Here is an 18865-nt window from a genome sequence, read left to right as displayed (position 1 = left end):
CAAGTCAGAAATTTGGGGAAGCTGCTCTCTTCAAGGGACTCGAGCCCCTTCCCCAGCTCATGCCTCTGCGCTGCTGCAGTGCTAGGCAGTGTTTTATCTTTTGACCTGACTGTATTCAGAAGTGAAGTACAGCTACTTAACTTTCTTATTAATTTTCACTGGTCAGAGTTGGAAAGAACAAGGAGCAGAGGGAGATTTCAGGACAGAGCGGATGAGGAAAGTGTCCGTGGCCCTCATCCTTGGTGATTGTGGCGGGTGTTTCCCACACTTCTCATTCAGTCTAGCATGTGCTTGTTGGAGCAGCTTGCAGCATTTACCTCTTGTCTGTCCTCTGTCCTGGTGAGGAAGAGAGATCCTCTGGGAGCTTTAGCTTTCCCAGGAGCGAAGCCTCGGGCTTGAGGAATGCCCTCTGCTGTTTCCCTTCATGTCCACAAGGACCAGTGTCCCCGCGTGGTGCTGTTGCCCTCGGTGCTCCCCTGTACGGCCAGCCCCTCTGCTGCTGGTCGGGTCTCCCTGGTGCTGGTTACGAGGCCTTGCCCACATCATCAGAGGTTACCCCCTCTCCTTGCCCAGCGTCCTTTGTTCTGGTGTGGCAGAAGAAAGGTGCCTATGTTGTGACCAGATCAGAAGAGAATGTGCAAAATTGCTCTTGTTCTGTTTCTCTGTGCAGTTCAGAATTTGGGAGGAAGCTTTCTGTGGGTGGTGAGCAGACCCTGGGAGATACCTTCAGGTGAAACCTCCATGTTATTCCCAACTTACTCCTCCCTTTCTGTATGTGACAGGACCGATTTCTAGCACGAGGTGGAAAGGAGCTAGTTTATGTTGTTAACACCAGTAATAAATGGTCCTTCACATGGTTCATAGGTGCCTAGACAGAAATATTAGAGACTGTCCTAACCAAGTGCCTTATTTTACGGCTGAATTTGAGGTCAGGGGAGGGAAGAGACTTAATCTGAGCCATAGCTAGTCAGTTTCTGAACCAGAACTGAAATCTGGCTCCCAGCCCAGAGCTCTGCCTGCGGTCTGCACTACTGCTGCCTCACACGGAGAGGACCGGCCCCTGGCCCTGTGGTGTGAGCCGCTGCCCTGGAGTGGGATGCAGCCTGTTCCTGGGCCATCTGTGGTTACTTGACCTGGGGTCTGATGATGGAGCAGATGGCAATGAGGATCTCTGCTGCCTCCTGCTGATGAGGCCCAGGATGTTTTTTAGGCAAGAGATACACACGTTCTGTGCTAAGACAAGTGAGGCTACCGAGGTCTATCCTTGAGCATGAAATTTGATTCGTTGATTTTTTTTTTAATTGTCATAATATTTGGCATAAATTTTTGTAAGATTGCCTATCATTTTTTGATTCTGGATTCTGGGATACTTAACTGCTTTAACTTCACTGGCTGAGACCAGAAATGCTATTTTTGAAAATAAAATCATTCTTACAGCTATATATTTAAAAAATATATATTAGTATTCATTAAAAGAATCAGAGTTTATCAAGTAGATCCCATTCATATTATATATGGGAGAAATGAGACCCAGAGAAATTTAATAAGTGACTTAGTGAAGTTATGTTTATTAAGTCAGTATCAATACTGACAGTTCATTTTACCATTTAGTTTGAGCTTCTTGTGAGCTAGACATTGTACTGTGAGTTCTTCATATATTATTTCTAATTATTTCCATATTTCTGTCTAACGGATAATGTTCCCCCTTTTATAAGTAAAAAAATGGAAAGGTCAGGCAGCTTAAGTACCTTGCCTTGTGAATGAGTGATTGAGAAGTAATGCAGGAATGGTCTGAGTCCCAAGGTCATGATTTAACAGTGCTCCATGCTATCTCTTAGCTGTTTCTTCAGGATTTCCTTTATCTTAATTAGTTTATCCCTGAAAGCGATAGTCTTTTCCTTGTGTTCAAGTCTTCTCTTTATGTTTGTTGTTAGACATAAGCAGTGCTTCTTGAGGAAGGTTAACTGTGTTGAGTGCAGTTGTTATTCAGTTGACCAGTCATGTCCAACTCTGCGACCCCGTGGACTGCAGCACACTAGGCCTCCCGTCCCTCACCATCTCCCAGAGTTTGCACAAGTTCATGTTCATTGCATCGGTGATGCTGTCCAACCATCTCATCCTCTGACACCTTCTGCTCCTTCTGCCCTCAGTCTTTCCCAGAATCAGGGACTCTTCCAATGAATCAGCTGTTTGTATCAAATGACCAAAATACTGGAACTTTAGCTTCAGCATCAGTCCTTCCAGTGAATATTCAGAGTTGGTCTCCCTTAAGATTGACTGGTTTGATCTCCTTCCTGTCCAAGGGACTCTCAGGCGTCTTCCCCAGCACCACAGTTCAAAGGCATCTATTCTTTGGCATTCTGCCTCCTTTACAGTCCAGCTCTCACAACCATACGTGACCACTGGGAAGACCATAGCCTTGACTGTACAGACTTTTGTTGGCAGAGTAATGTCTCTGGTTTTCGACACACTGTCTAGGTTTGTCATTGCTTTCCTGCCCAGAAGCAATCGTCTTCTAATTTCATGGCTGCAGTCACCATCCGCAGTGATTTTGAAGCCTAGGAAGAGGAAATCTGTCACTACTTCCACCTTTTCCCCTTCTCTTTGCTATGCAGTAATGGGTGTGGATGCTATGATCTTAATTTTTTTAATATTTAGTCTTAAGCCAGCTCTTTCACTGTCCTCCTTCAACCTCATCAAGAGGCTCTTTAGTTCCTCTTTGCTTTCTGCCATTTAGAATGGTATCATCCATATATCTGAGGTTGTTGATGTTTCTCCCTCCTATCTTGATTCCTGCTTATAACTCATCCGACCCTGCATTTCTCAGGTTAAACAAACAAGGTGACAGCAGACAGCCCTGTCATACTCCTTTCTCAATCCTGAACCAATCAGTTGTTCCATACAGGGTTCTAACTGTTGCTTTTTGACTTGCGTACAGGTTTCTCAGGAGACAGTAAGATGGTCTGGTATTCCTGTCGCTCTTAAGAGCTTTCCACAGTTTGTCATGATTCATAGAGCCAAAGGCTTTAGCATAGTTGTTGAAACAGAGATAGACGTTTTTCTGAAATTCCCTTGCTTTCTCTACAATCCAGTGAATGTTGGCAATTTGGTTTCTAGTTCTTCCTTTTCTAAACGCAGCTTGGACATCTGGAAGTTCTTGGTTCGCATAATGCTGAAACCTAGCATGCAAGATTTTAAGCATGATCTTACTAGTATGGGAGATAAATGGCAATTGTCTGATGGTTAGCACATTCTTTGGTATTGCCCTTCTTGGGAATTGGGGTGAGGATTGACCTTCTTCCAGATTTGCTGACATAATGCAAAATGTTGATGGCATTCTCCATTGAAGTGAAGTCACTCAGTCGTGTCCAACCCTTTGCGGCCCCATGGACTGTATGTAGCCTACCAGGCTCCTCCATCCATGGGATTTTCCATGGAAAATGGAAAAGTGGAGTGGGTTGCCATTTCCTTCTCCAGGTGGTCTCCTGCATTGTAGGCAGACACTTTACCATATGAGCCATCAGGGAAGTCCTGTCCTCCTCTAGGGATCTGGATAGTTCTGCTGGAGTTTCATCACATTCACTAGCTTTATTAACAGTAGTGCTTCTTAAGGCCCACTTGACTTCACACTCCAGGATGTCTAGCTCTGGGTGACTCACCACACCATTGTAGTAATCCAGTTCATTAAGATCTTTTTTATACAGTTCTTCTGTATATTTTTTTCCATCTCTTCTTGACCTCTTCAGTGTCTACTAGGTCTCTACCATTTTTATCCTTTATTGTGCCCATCTTTGGGCAGAATGCTCCCTTGATGTTTCCAGTTTTCCTGAAGACATCTCTAGTCTTACCTCTTTTGTTGTTTTCCTCTGTTATTAAACACTGTTCATTGAAGAAGGCCTTCTTGTCTCTTCTAACTGTTCTTTGATTGGTGCTTTTACTTGGATGTACCTTTCCCTCTCTGGTTTTTCCCTTCTCTTTGTTCTCCTGCTATTTGTAAAGCCTCCTCAACTAACCGCTTTGCCTTCTTGCTTTTCTTTCTCTTTGGGGTGGCTTTGTTCGCCACCCCCTGTACAGTACTATGGACCTCTGTCCTTAGTTCTTCAGACACTCTGTCATATAGATCTAATCCTTTGAATATACTTGTTACCTCTACTGTGAATTCATACAGGATTTAAGTCATACCTGCTGGCCTAGTGTTTTTCCCAGTTTTCTTTAGTTTAAACCTAAATTTTGCTATCATGGTCTAAGCCACAGTCAGCTCCAGGGCTTGTTTTTTGCTGACTATATACAGCTTCTCCATCTTTGACTACAGAGAATGGAATCAGTTTGATTTCGGTATTGACCATTTGGTGATGTCCATGTGTAAAGTTGTCTCTTGTGTTGTTGAAACAGAGTATTTGCTATGACTAATGCAGAATTCAGTTAGCCTTTGTTTGCCCTGCTTTATTTTTTGTTCTCTAAGGCCAAACTTGCCTATTACTCCAGGTATATCTTGACTTCCTACTTTTGCATTCCAATTCCCATTGATGCATAGAATATCTTTTTTAGGTGTTAGTTCTAGGAGGTCTTCTAGGTCTTCATGGAACTGATCAGTTTCAGTTTCTTCAGCATCAGTGGAATGAGCATAGACTTGAATTACTGTGAGGTTGAATGGCTTGCCTTGGAAACCAACCGAGATCATTCTATCATTTTTGAGGTTGCACCCAAGTACTGCATTTCAGACTTGTTTGTTGATTATGAGGGTTACTCTGATTCTTCTATGGGATTCTTGCCCACAGTAGTAAATATAATGGTCATCTGAATTAAATTCGTCCATTCCCGTCCATTTTAGTTTACTGATTCCTAGGACGTCGTTGTTTATTCTTACCATCTCCTGCTTGATCACTCACAACTCACCTTAATTCATGGACCTACTATTCCAGGTTCCTATGCAGTACTGTTCTTTGCAGCACCGGGTTTTACTTTCGTCAACCAGACACATCCACAACTGAGCGTTGTATCCACTTTAGCCCAGCCACTTTATTCATTCTATTAGTATTTCTCCTCCACTCTTCCCCAGTAGCATATTGGACACCTTAGACCTGGGGGACTCATCTTTTGGTGTCATATCTTTTTGACCTTTTTAAATAGTTCATGAAGGTTCTCATGGCAGGTATACTGGGGTGGTTTGCCAATCCCTTCTCTAGTGGATCACATTTTGTCAGAACTCTCTGCTATGATGTGTCTGTCTTGGGTGGCCCTGCATGGCATAGCTCATAGCTTCATTAAGTTATGCAGGCCCCTTCGCCACGACAAGGAAGTGATCCATGAAAGGGATTAAATATCTGAAACCTTAAATTCTTACTGAGAACACTTTGCTTAAGTGTCTCATTTTCATTGAAATTCATTTTAACACATTTGGATACTGGATTGTATTAACTGGATCTTACCTAAGTATCTTCACACACAGTGAAACAACCCAAGAACTATGAAAGAACTAAGGGGAAAGTTAGGAGCAACTTGTTCATGAGATGGTAGTGAAAGATATTTTTGGAAAGATGCTGACATTTTAACTTCGAGTTCATATTTGATGACTGAAGTGAAATTTTAGTTGAAATAATTTAAAATAGTTTAAACTTTCTAAAAGTCTTATTCCTTTTCCTTCCACAGACTGGAAGTCATCAGTGTACTTGTCCATTAATTTCTTGTACTTCTCAGAATTTCTCTCACTATTCATATGTAAGAACTCCAGGTGATACTTCAGTTTGCACAGAGAAGATACATGAATGCCAGTGAATATATACAGGCTCACTGAATTGTGTTCCCTTCAGAATTATAACCTTATTCTCTATGGAAACATATAATGACACATTTCCTACTGTTGGGCCTTTGACACTTTAAACATAATTTAAACATATTTTAGTTGAAGTATTATCTAAAACATTAAATATTAATTTTAAGGTAAAAAAGTCAAAGCCTTGTGGAGATAGGGAACTTTGTTTATTGCTATGTATCGAACATCTGTAAGCGTAACGCAGCCTGTTACAGGGGCACAAGTGATGCTCAGTCAGTGAGGTCATGTGAAAGCATTTCCAAGGGGAAGTTTTTTTTAAATGAATGTGAGGATTTTCATCTTGGTTGAGAGACTCATGTTCCTTCTGCTTTCCTTGCGAAATCTCTGTGCCTTCACTTACTAATGTTTTGTCATCTTAAGATTGTTTGGTATTCCCTGGTGGCTCAGCTGGTAAAGAATCTGCCTGTGGTGTGGGACACCTGGGTTGGATCCCTGGGTTGGGAAAATCTCCTGAAGAAGAGAAAGGCTACCCACTCCAGTATTCTGGCCTGGAGAATTCCATGGACTGTATAGTCCATGGGGTCACAAAGAGTCAAACACGACTGAGGGACTTTCACTTTCAAGATTGTTTAGCCAGAAACTGAAGGTAGACAGAAGCGTTGGGTTTTTGCTGAGGACTTTTCCGAGTTGTTCAGTATTATATATCTTCTGCTTGTCTTTTCCTCACTTCCTTGTCTAATGTGATCAAGACCACCAAATGACTTAAAATGTTTGAATGAAGATATTTATCAAATGCTAATGTTTATTGAGCATGTAGAATTTATAATATATGGGAATATGAACTGTATTTTAAAATATTTTTTTCCTTATGAAAAGAAAGAATTCCCCTCTTATGGAAATAATTCCAGAAAAACTTTGGCCTTGCATCTAGGTCACCATACTCTGTAATTTTTGCTGTAATTTACACACACACACACACACACATATGGTAAGGATGTGAGCATGTTGGTTTAGCAGTTTCTTTTAGTTCAGTACTATAGTTTATTGCCTGGGTACCAAAGCTACCTAATTCTCCTTTCCTACAATATTAGAAATGTACAGACATCATTAGCCATTATGGGAATGCAGATCAATTAGATACACACTTCACACCCACTAGAGTGACTAAAATGAATAGACAGATAGCAGGTATTGGCCATCATAAAAAAATTGGAATTCTTGCACATTGCTGATGTGCAAGGTGTGTAAAATGATGCAGCCATAGTATAAAACAGTTTGGCAGTTTATTGACAAAGACTAGAGTTACAGTATGACCCAACAATTGCACTACTAAGAAAAATAAAGGCATGTCTGCATAGAAACTTGTACATGAATGTTTATAGAAATATATTTATAGTAGCCATAATGGAAAGAACTCAAATGTTCATCACTGAATGACTAAACAAAATGTGGTATTTTCAGTGGAAAATTATTTGGCATTTAAAATCAATGAGGTATTGCTACATGCTACACATGGATGAACCTTGAAAGTATTGGGCCAGGTACAAAAGACCACTCTGTATCATTCCACTTACATAAAATGTCCAAACCCAGGAAAGTAGATTAGTGGTTGCTTAGGGCTAGAGGAGTTGGAAGGAGACGGGGAGTGACTCTAATGGGTGCAGTATTTTTACTTTGAGTGATGAATGTGTTCTAAATTAGATAGTGATGACTGTTGCACATCTAAAAACCATTCTATTGTATGCTTAAAAGGGTGAATTGAAGGAAAAAAAAGGGTGAATTGTGTGGCATGTAAATTACATCTCACCAAAGTTGTTAATTTAATAAGTGTGTGTTTAAATACATTTGCTTCTATGAGCATAAATTAGCTCCAGAATGGTATACACTGGTTGCTTATGGGAAGGAGCCGGGTTTCTATCAGGCCCAAGTTCCTGTTGTGCCTTGTAATGACTGTAACTATTTTATAAATAAATGTTGAATAATAAAAGTATTAACTTCTCTCTGATTTTATGTGATCAGGTCCTTCAGGGGTTAGATTATCTCCACAGTAAGTGCAAGATCATTCATACTGACATAAAGCCGGAAAACATCTTGATGTGTGTGGACGATGCATATGTGAGAAGAATGGCAGCCGAGGCCACGGAGTGGCAGAAAGCGGGCGCTCCTCCTCCTTCAGGGTCTGCAGGTGAGAGACTGGGCCAGCTTTGTGTCAGTCTGTGTAGGGCATTGAGAGCCTGCAAATTGTTCATAGGAAGCAATTGAGTTAAATATGTACATGTTAGGAACTTGCCTAAGAGCCTGATGACTGGAAATAAGTAGACCTTTTTCTTGAGAAGGAAAATGCCCCAATTAAGTTGTATTTTAATATTTGAATTACTTAGCTTTGTCCTCCCTTAAAAGGTCACTGAATTCTTCTTACCTGCTGCTTCATTTCCGTTTGAACATTGTCTGCATTGGCCACTTCTCTGCAGAGTAGTGTATAGTAACAGGTTTCCTTTAGCCGACCTACAATCATCAGAATGCTTCCTTGTCTCCATTGAGCATAGTTATATCAATCTGAGTGTGACTTGTGGACTTAAAATTAGTTTCAAGAACTTCAGGGTGAAAGACGATCAACTGACTTGAGCTTTGGTGTATGAATTTTTATTTCTGGTTTTCACAAGGTGTCAGGATGGCTGTGAAGTGTGGATGATGCTTTCATCCTCTCTTCACATGCTTTCTGCCCTAGTGTGTTGTCAGGTATGCACAGGGACTACAGAGTGAAAGCCCTCTAACTGAGGCTGTTGGCAGACGAACCACTTATGAATTTTGTTTTCTACCATCAGGTTGCTGTTTAGATCATGGGACTGTAGTCTGTTAAGCTTTTGACATTGGCCAAGTCTGTTCATGTCATTTCTAGACTATTTGCAGTAGTATTGGATTTATTTTAGTTGTATAAACTTGTGAAATAGTTTTCAAACATAGATGTGTAAATTAATTGTTCTGAAAGGTGGAGATTAATTGTTCATTTCATTGTCTGTAAACAAGTTGGGTTGTGTGATTCTTCTCCATTTTCTTATCAGTCAGTGTTCTGTGATTGTGTGCTTTTGAAATGAGTGAGTGTTTAATTTCAGATTAATAAGAGAAATGACTCCATGTGAACCACTATGGCTTTGCTTTTTAAGAGCCAATCATTTGTTTGAGTTGGATAAACTTTCTTTAGGGCTCTTTGATTAACAAGTTTTAATATTTAACAATTGTTGAAGTTGCATAGCCATTGAAAGGCAGTAGTTATTTCATTTTACAGTTCAGATTACCTACAAAAAGGTAAGTATCTGTTTCACTCTAAATGTTCACTTTCGTTTTGTTTTGTTTTGTTTTTAGTGAGTACTGCTCCACAGCAAAAACCTGTAAGTACTTAACACATATATTACCTCCTTGTCAAAAGTGACTAGTCATTATTGAACTTTTCTGATTGTAGCATTAGTTTTTGTTTCTTTCTGCAACAGCATTTCTTTAAGGGTTGTTTGAGGGAATTAGTTTTACTTTTTGTTGTTGTTCCTTTCTCAGTCACAGATGTTGTCATGCATTTTAGTGTAAAAGACAGCCATGTTTATAAATGCCGTGTATCCTTGAATATGCAAGACAATGTTTTGAAAAAGTGAAGTGATTTTTAGAGGTGGGGTAATCAGAGCTATCCCAAAGTCTGTGTTTTCCTCGTGCATTTTCTGGAGTGCTGTTGGCTGAGTCTGATAAAATGTGAGGTTATAGAGATAGGGTTTTAAGTGTGATTATTCCACAAACCCTTTCGATTATTTCTGATTTGCCTCTAAGTTACCTGTTTTTTCTGAAGCTGCTGTTCTAATTTTCTTCCAGCTAGTATAGTTAAATTTGAAAGAGCGTTATCTGTGTGGCCCTATCAAAATACCAAGTGTGAGCAAATGAAACAGGCTGTTTGGAATTAAATTCTACCCCAGAGGACCTAAACCTGGTTTAGGCTTGGTTCCAGTCAAGCATAGAATATATGTATATCTCAAGTTGATGAGTCACCTGCAAGTTTTAAAGATCTTTATGACCGGAAAGCCCTTGGAAGGAAATGTGCAGAACTCCAGAGTGCAGCCAGCAGCCCTCAGTCTGGAGTGGGAGTCCCAGCAGGAGGGGAGCTGTAAGGATTCTCCCACCTGGCCTGCTGAGCTCTGCCATGGCTTGAGCAGCTTGCTTTGATGATTGGTTCTGTGAAAGACTGGAGGATCCCATTGCCAGTACTTTCCAAGTCAGATGGCCATGACTGGAGGCAGACTGAAACCATGGCTTTCTCTTTTTTTCCCTTTACTTCATATGCTCATTTCTTACAGTTCCTGCTGTCCTGGCTGTTGCTAACAACTTAGTGTGAGAGACCCAAGCACAAACAGCGCTGTTGACCAAACATGAATGAAGAACACCTGTTTTGGCAGACAGTTGAGTAAGAGAGTAAAGAGAGGGAACATTGTTAATACTTTGTAGATAGGCAGCAGCAAATGAAACTTGCAAGAGAGCTTCTTGTCTAAAGGCAGGAATGCCTCGGCATATTTAGTTCTTAGGACTTACAGGGAAAAGGCTTGCTGGATTTAAGCTGTAGCTCTCCATGGGCAGGAGCTGATAGTAGTCCTGCTACTTGATATCAGCACTGGTTTCTTTTTTTTCTGGCTTTGCTGCAACGCTAACCATATTGTGGATCTCATGTCTGGGCATGTGATTTTAATTGAATAGACCTGAGAAAACAGACTGTGTTGGTATTTGCCATGCTGCCAGCACTTAGACGATGCTGCATAGTGCTTTAAAAAGAAGCAAACTGACCTGTGCTATTTTCTTAACATGTTGTAGATAGGAAAAATATCTAAAAACAAAAAGAAAAAAATGAAAAAGAAGCAGAAAAGGCAGGCTGAGTTACTGGAAAAGCGCTTGCAGGAAATAGAAGAATTGGAGCGAGAAGCTGAAAGAAAAATAATAGAGGAAAACGTCACGTCAGTTATACCTTCCAATGAGCAAGATGATGAATACCACCCAGAGGTGAAGCTAAAAACAGCAGGACTGGAGGAGGTGGCTGAGGGAGAGACTGCGAATAACAATGGTCAGTGAACGCTGGAGAGCGGGCTGCACCCCAGGGCACCACGCAGGGTGACCTGGTGCTGCTGTGTTCAGACCTGAGGGTCTGAACCCTCCCTTCCAAGCCCTCCCTGGAGAATGTGGGAGCTGTCTGATACTTGCTTTGTAAAATATGCACCAGAAATATGTTTCAAAATAGTTTTTGTTTTTTAATGGAAAATGTCTGAGTAGCACCATGTCTTTATCATGTTAATGATTGTCCTTCATTTTGTAATTAAGCATTGACTTAACAGCAATGTACACTTAGACAATCTCTGAAGATTATAGAGGAGAGGGTAGAAAATGGAAGTACAGCTCTATTTATGCTCATTTTCTCTAAGAGCTAACTTTTTCTAATAAGAGTAGGCTAGTTATTTAGTAAATGAAAAATAAGATTTAGAGAACCTGGAGATTTACCCCGAGAGCCCAGAGGCGTTTGCTGTGTAGCAAGTGAAATTAGCACATTCCGACATGTCTCTTGTTGGAGAGGATAAATGCCTGGTGCACTCTGTTAAGGAGAGTGACAAATTCTGATTCTCACCCTTCCGCTTCTTAAGGTGAAGCTGAGGACCAGGAGGAGAAAGAAGACACTGAGAAAGAAAACACTGAGAAAGATGAAGACGATGTTGAACAGGAGCTCACGAACATAGACCCTACCTGGATAGAATCACCGAAAACTAATGGCCATATTGAGAACGGCCCCTTCTTACTGGAGCAACAGCTGGATGATGAAGACGATGATGAGGAAGATTGCCCAAATCCCGAGGAATGTAACCTCGATGAGCCAAATGCAGAAAGCGATTACACGTATAGCAGCTCCTATGAACAATTCAATGGTGAATTGCCAAATGGACGACATAAAATTCCCGAGTCACAGTTTCCAGAATTTTCCACATCATTGTTCTCTGGGCCCTTAGAACCTGTGGCTTGTGGCTCTGCACTTTCTGAGGGATCCCCCCTTACTGAGCATGAGGAAAGCAGTCCATCCCATGACAGAAGCAGGACAGTTTCAGCCTCCAGCACTGGGGATTTGCCAAAAAGTAAGTGTTCCTTACCATGAGCTCTGCTTTCAGTCCCTTGAGTGTCATGCCCTTGACAGATACTGGGAAGGGAATTGCCTGGCGGAGGTATAGCCATGTATGTATGCAGTAAGCACTTTTATTTTATTACTTTTGTAACTGTGAGTAAGTTAGTATACTTCAAAAAATATTCTGGGCCACTAGGATTTCTCTTGCCCTCTGCATATCAGATCCCATTTCTGAGGGTTTTTTTTTTTTCCTTCTCCTGTCTTAGTTAGTGATGATACCTTTGCAAAAGTTTTCCAAGTCTAGCATTTTACCCTGTAGCTTTCTATAGTGTACTTCCATCTGATAATGCTATGTTTAGTTTTTGGGTTTTTTGTTCTGCTTCATTTCTAGTCGAGGGAAGATGTGCCTGCTCTCTATCTGTATTGAGGGAAAAGTATCTATTTTGATAGCTGTTCTTGATTATACCACTCTCGTGTTAAAATTTTAAAGGAAGTGATGTAGGTTTAAATGTAGTCATGATGTATATCAAACCCTGATTTTGAGGGTGGATGCCACAAGATGCATCTCTGCCTGTAGTGTGCTGGGGGACTTGAGAAGGCACACACTGTGTCCCAGTTGGTTTGCACTCTGGCCCACAGTGGAAAAGCTCAGAAACCTCCTCTGCTCCCTCTGCTGACAAGAATGTTAACACATGGCGAGTCCACTGATGAGCCAGCCCTGCAAATAGCTCAGGATGTTCTGCAGCCCCAGAGACCTGCAGAGTCCTCTGTTACTCATTGGCCACAGCTAGTCATCCTAAGGATGTGGTTTTTCTTGTAACTTGGATAGACGTATTCTCCTCCTGTCAACCTTTACTCTGACCAGAAGGTTTGAAAGTGCTTGAAATGCTTTCACAAGCAATGTGGCTTCATGTAAGGAAAAACTCACCTCTTACCCTCCTTGACTCTCATTCTCTTCCCGTACCACTGCTGACACTCTGGGCACCACGTGTGTGGGGGGGCTTTCCTGCACTGAATAGCTCTCCAGCGCCAGCCCAGTGTCTCGCAGTTTAAGTAAAGCTTGACGCTGCCTGGAGATAGTGTCATGTGCCAGGGTCTAGGGCTCAGTTTCATCAGACTGTTTCGTTCCCCCACCCCCAACCCATCACAAGTCCAAGTTGTCATCTCTGCTTCTGATAAGTTCTAAATTGGAGGTTTCTGTAATGCTGTCCTGGGGTTCGATTAATTTGTTAGAGCAGCTCACAGAACTCAGGAAGAGAGCCAGCTAGCTGCTGGATAATCAGTTGATGAAGAAAGGATGTAGGTCAGCAGCAGCCGGATGAGAGGGATGCACAGGGCACGGTGTCTGGGAACGGTGCGAGGCTCTCACGCTCTTTCCTGAGTCGCCCCCTCCCTGACGTATCGCCCATATTCCTCTGTGGTGCGGACTCACCGATTCTTTTTTCTTTTCAATTAACACGTCCAATTGTGTGGTGTTATCATTTACAGCTTTTTTTTTTAAATGCCAGAATTAACCCAAATTTGGCCTTTGTCAGCCTCTTCAAGTTGGTTCTTAGGTCCTTTTGACACAATCTCATTATTCTCCAGGTGCCTGCTTGCTCTTCTAGAACCACGTGTCCCAAGTTCATACTTGGGACAGGACCCAGGCTGGATTCAGCCTTGTTGCCAAGTAGTTTTTGCTTTTAAGATCTTGTCAATGTTTTATAATGTATAGGAACAGTAGTATGTAAACTTTATAAACATGCATATATTGAAATGAATGTTCAAACATCTTTTATTGATGGAGTGAACAGTATAAAAAGGTTTAGTAATCTCAAGTGTAGCGTGGTCTCGTCCCCATTTATTAAGACCTAATATCAAGTGTCTGTGTGAACGTGGCATGCTTGCTGATGCTTCTGTATCCTTGCTGATGCTTTTCCTCCTTCTTGGAAGGCTTCCTCCTGTTTGTGTGGGCACACTTCTTTTGTTGGGTCCTGGCAGATCCCAGTTCTTGTTCCCTTCTTTTTCCTTTGGTCATACTTCACTGTGTGATCCTCGTTCATTTCCACTGTCTTCCTCGTCACTGGGGTGTACACATTGAGAGTCTTTGTGTTTCTGCCTTTGTGTCCTCAGCATCTAATTTGGTGCTGAGACAAGCACTTATTGCATAATGAACCAACAAATGAGTGATACCTGCCTGTATTCTCCCCCCTTTTCCCATTCACAGCAGAATTTTACTTTGTCCAACACACACGCATTCTTCAGGACCCTGTCTGTGGCATGAATATTGCATCAGGGAGAAAGAGCAGGTCTGGTTTTTCCACTGATGCCAATCTCTTACCAAGCTGACCTTTTCGTTCATCCAGTCATTTGTTTGGAGGCACTCAGTTTGGGTTTTCAAAGCCTGGTCGTTGGAGAACTGTGGACAGCCTCTGTGTGGAGGTGCTTTGTTTCCTGTTGGGAGGGTCCTGTCCTGGAGGCTGGCAGTTGGCCCCCGGGCACTAAAGAAAGGGAAGTGGGAGAAGTACCCTTTACTCAGTGTGTGTGGATCCTTGTCATTGCAGCAGAGGGCGTATATCAGGAAATAGTAGAAGAAGTGCCAGGGCTGGAATGAGAAGATTGAGGATCACCTTACGTGCCAGGCTTAAGAATGCAAACTTCTCCCTGGAGTAATTGTGTAGCCACTGAAGGTTGGGAAGAGGAGGCAGCGTTCTTCTTGGATTATTAGCTGCTGGAGCCATACCACATATTTTGGCTTATCACGTCTGAAGGACAGAGGCCTGGGAGCAGGGTGGCACCTGCAATGCACGTGTTGGCCTGTCACCCTCACCTTGTGGTGACCGTGTCAGCAGCAGTGCTTGACTGGACGCTGGAACACAGCTCCACACTCTTCTCTCTCCCACCCTTGCTCCCTAGACTGTTTCCTGCAGAGCAGTTCAGAGAGGGCTTTTTAAAGCACACCCTCCACACCCCATCTCCAAGATATTTCCACTTAGCATACCCCCAGAGGCATCATTCTCTAAAGCTTGCAGCCCAGCACAGTCCGTCCCTAGCGCCTCTCTTTCTGATACCATCCCCACCCACCTCTGTTTCCCCTGCTTGTTCTGCTCCTCCCACACAGTCTTCTCTCTGAAGTTTCTCAAGGGTGCACATTTATTTCTGCCTCTCTGCGCCTTGTACTCACTGTCATGTCTGCCCAGAGCATCTCTCCTTCGTGCTGCCCTGTGTGCAGACCTCTCCTCAAACATCACCTTCTCAGAAAAGACCCCTTCGGCTGAATGCCCTCATCAGTAATCCATCTTCCATTTTCTGCTCTTTTCTTCTTAGCATATAGAGTTTCTTGACATAGTATGTGAATCATTCGTTTTTTTACTTTATCATCCATATTCTCAACGAGCTTGAGCTTCCTGACTAGGGCGTGGTGGCAGAACCTTGTATGTCTCGTTCATGCTCTTCCGGTGCCCGTAGCATTGGCCACGTAGAAGGGACTCGTAAATACTTGGTGAGCAGCGAGGTAAGGTCTGAGTGTTGAATCTTGTAGGTTCTGCTGTTTCCTTGGGCGGGTATTAAATCTCCTGCATATCGAGTGTTTGTGCCTTCCTTGTAAGGCTGTTTTAAACTTACAGTGTCAGTGAAGGCCTGCACAGTGCCTTGCAGATACGTGATGGTGGCTGTTGATCATGGCAGCCCCGCTGGGCGGCATCTTGCTGGCACCCAGGCTCACCTGATGGCATGAATACAGTGTTACCCAGAGGCTTAACAGCCCCAGCCCTTCCTGAAGCGAAATCTTCCTGCCTTTCTCTTTGCACTTTTCATTCCCTCCTTAGTAGCAAAGAGCAAGGATGAGCCATGATATAGTTGCATAATAGTGACTGAATCAGGAGAGGTGATCTGATTTTCTGGACAAAGCAAAATCTGTATGATTATGTAGCAAGTGTGTGGGCCTTTTTGACTGTTGTAGTCTGATAACCTTTCAGAGACACTTAGAGCAGGAAACTGGCGCACTGAGAAAAGAGATGCAAACTGATTCTCTTTTACCTCCTGTGTGTTCTGAGTACAGTTAAATTTTTGAGGTAAATTTCCGAGTATCATTTGGAAGGCATTGTGTGCTGGGTAACCATGCACAGACATGAACCAGAAGGCTAACAGCAGGTCACCAAAGAGACTTTGGTGCTCATAAACCAGGGGTATTAATGGCAAAGAAACTGTACTGGTGGTCCCTGGATTAACAATGGTTTGACTTTATGATGGTTGCAAAAGTGAAATGCATTCTGTAGAAACTGTGCTTCACGTTTGGAGTGGTGGCACCCACCACTTGGCCTCTCATCCTTGGCTGGTCCCTCTCTGGCCTAAATAGAAGCCTTGGCCTCAGAGGGCAGGTAGAGCGGAGCCCCTAGCTCTCCTGTGTTTGGTCTTCTTTTCTTTTTGGGGGTGAGGATGGTCCTTTTCTCTTCCTGCTTTACTGAGAACTGACCCTCACAGTGTTTAAGTCATTTGTAACTTGTAGATGTTGAAAATGAAATTTGAATCCAGTTCTGCAAAGCTCCAATTCCACTGTTGTGCCTGGTGACTCTCCTTTATTTAGTGACACGAGGGATTCATCTAGCCATTTCCGGTGCTGGCCATCTGTCTGTTGGGTCAGCAATTTTGTTTTCTCTGGAACTCAGTTTCTCAGCCCATTCCCTGTTCAGTGTGAACACCTCACATGTCTGTGTGGGTCTCTGTGCTGCTGCCCTTGTCATTTCTGATTTCTGTGTTCCTTCTCCTTGGCTCATATCTGGCCTTTGGTGAGACCTCATGGTGTTAAAACTTCCTCATAAAGAGGGATGTGGGCCCAGGGCAGATAGAAGGAAACACCAGAGTCTGACTGGCTCGCGTTGATACATCAGTCCGAGGAACAGTTCTTGAGGGCTAAAATGTCACCCAGAGTTCTCTCGCATTTTCTGGCCCCTCCTGGGAAGCTCTGTGGGCGCCCCGGGTCCTGGATGCCTCACTCAGTCACTGCCCTGTTCATGGTACATGCGGCCTGGCCTTGCTGCCTGCCTGGGATGCCATGCTTCACACAAGGGTCTGCCTGAAGATGGTTGTTCAGTCCCTAAGTCATGTCTGACCCTTTGCAGTCTCATGGATTGCAGCACGCCAGGCTTCCCTGTCTTTCACAGCCTCCCAGAGTTTGCTCAAACTCACGTCCCTTGAGTCAGTGATACAATCCAACCATCTCAATCTCTGTCACCCTCTTCTCCTGCCCTCAATCTTTCCCAGCGTCAGGGTCTTTTCTAATGAGTCAGCTCTTCACATCAGGTGGCCAAAGTATTGAAGCTTCAGTATCAGTCCTTCCAGTGAATATTCAGGGTTGATTTCCTTTAGGGTTGACTGGTTTGATCTTCTTGCTGTCCAAGGGACTCTCAAGTCTTCTCCAGCACCACAGTTCAAAAGCATCAATTCTTTGGTGCTCAGCCTTCTTTATGGTCCAACTCTTACATACATGCACACACACAACCCCCTCTTCACCCCACACGCACACACGCACACACACACCTCTCCATCCCGCCGGGGAGTGTTATCTCTACCCTCGAGTTTAGTAATATCACACTTCCGAGCTAGACAGAATCCAGTAGGGAACTGACGTAATCTAATGAGGAGCAGCTAAAAGTTACAGGAACTGAGCAGGCTGACCCAGAGGTGAAGGATAGGGAGAAAGGAGAATGGGCAAATCAGTGTGCATAGGGTCTCTGGGCAGCTTGCCCTCTTGTGAGGTATTTCCCTGAGATGGAGAATTTGAGAACTTAAATTTGTTGAGTTCAACTTACAGGATTCCAGGCCTAATTGATCATCCCACCACTTTTCTAGAAAAGGAGTGTGCCCTGCAAGCATTGTGTACACACTTGGCAAACCACTTAACCCAGGCCCTAACTGTCCTGCTGTTTACTCATGCCAGCAAAAACCCGGGCAGCCGACCTGCTGGTGAATCCCCTGGACCCACGGAATGCCGATAAGATTAGAGTTAAAATTGCAGACCTTGGAAATGCTTGTTGGGTGGTAAGTAAAGTGTTCTTTCTTTCTTTGGTTGTGATCATGTATTAGAAGATGCTTTTTCTCTTTTAACGTCTGTGTTCCTCCACAGTAATGTAGTCTGTTCCCTTCCAGCATAAACACTTCACAGAAGACATCCAGACGCGTCAGTATAGATCCATAGAGGTTTTAATAGGAGCAGGTTACAGCACGCCTGCTGACATTTGGAGCACGGCGTGTATGGTAAGAGCGGCCTGTGCCCTTTTCCTCTATGTAAAGGCTCGTCCCTTTAGTCCCCACGGTAGGCCAGTCTTACCAGTGCCCATGGCCTAAGCCTTCTGACCGGAGGCTGTCCACTGAGGGGCGGGCGGGCAAGGTTTAGAGTTGGCAGGATCCTTCTCAGGTGTGTCCTTGTGTATGTTTTGGTTTGGGCTTGTGAGAGACAACCTCGCAAGGCCCTCTGTGGCCCCCAGCTACAGACCTCAGCTGTGGTGATGGACTTCACGTAGTTCCTGTTGGCTGTTGAAGTCTTGCGGGCTGTACTCAGCCTGTGTTTCCCTCACTCAGGCTGTGGAGGAAGATGAAATAGCTGTGATTTAGGGGAAGGTTTGAGGCAGTCTGACAGACCTGTTACTGGAGAGGAGAGGCTCTCCCCACATACCACTGTTTACGCTCTCTCCTGTTAAGCACAGTCTAGAAACTGTTCTGGCTTACGGTTCTAGGCCATCTAGCCTTGTCAGAGGCACGAGCAGCTGCATATGCCGTTTGAGTAAGTCTGTTCCCACAGGCAGCTTGGCAGTGGTTTTCCTCAGGGCCTCGGGCTGCCTCTTTGCTCTGATATAACAGAGCCGTTTTGCTGCCACTTGTGTGCATCAAAGGTCTGGTTGTGTCTAAACTCTCCCAAGTTCCACCAGTGTCTCTTCTCACTCTCCTTACCTGTGAACCGATGAGCATGAATAGTCCCTTGTCTA

General features: G+C 43.5%; 1 protein-coding gene across 14 annotated transcripts in view; it reads left to right on the top strand.

The window, feature by feature from the left end:
• Nucleotides 1–18865, top strand: part of SRPK2 (SRSF protein kinase 2) — a 236914-nt gene that overhangs the window by 201407 nt on the left and 16642 nt on the right. For 11 of the 14 annotated variants that reach the window (XM_043872129.1, XM_043872132.1, XM_043872127.1 and 8 more), the window contains 6 exons: nt 7793–7958; nt 9137–9162; nt 10616–10862; nt 11434–11916; nt 17821–17921; nt 18030–18137. In XM_043872129.1, the coding sequence (XP_043728064.1) occupies nt 7793–7958; nt 9137–9162; nt 10616–10862; nt 11434–11916; nt 17821–17921; nt 18030–18137 (1131 nt within the window). The remainder of the gene's footprint in view (nt 1–7792; nt 7959–9136; nt 9163–10615; nt 10863–11433; nt 11917–17820; nt 17922–18029; nt 18138–18865) is intronic. The other 3 variants (XM_043872140.1, XM_043872136.1, XM_043872130.1) reach the window with 1 other exon arrangement.

This window comes from Cervus elaphus, chromosome 18 (genome assembly GCF_910594005.1).
Source record: "Cervus elaphus chromosome 18, mCerEla1.1, whole genome shotgun sequence".
Lineage (NCBI taxonomy): Eukaryota > Metazoa > Chordata > Mammalia > Artiodactyla > Cervidae > Cervus > Cervus elaphus.
Note: the sequence above shows the minus strand (reverse complement) of the source record. Positions and strands in the feature narration are given on the sequence as shown.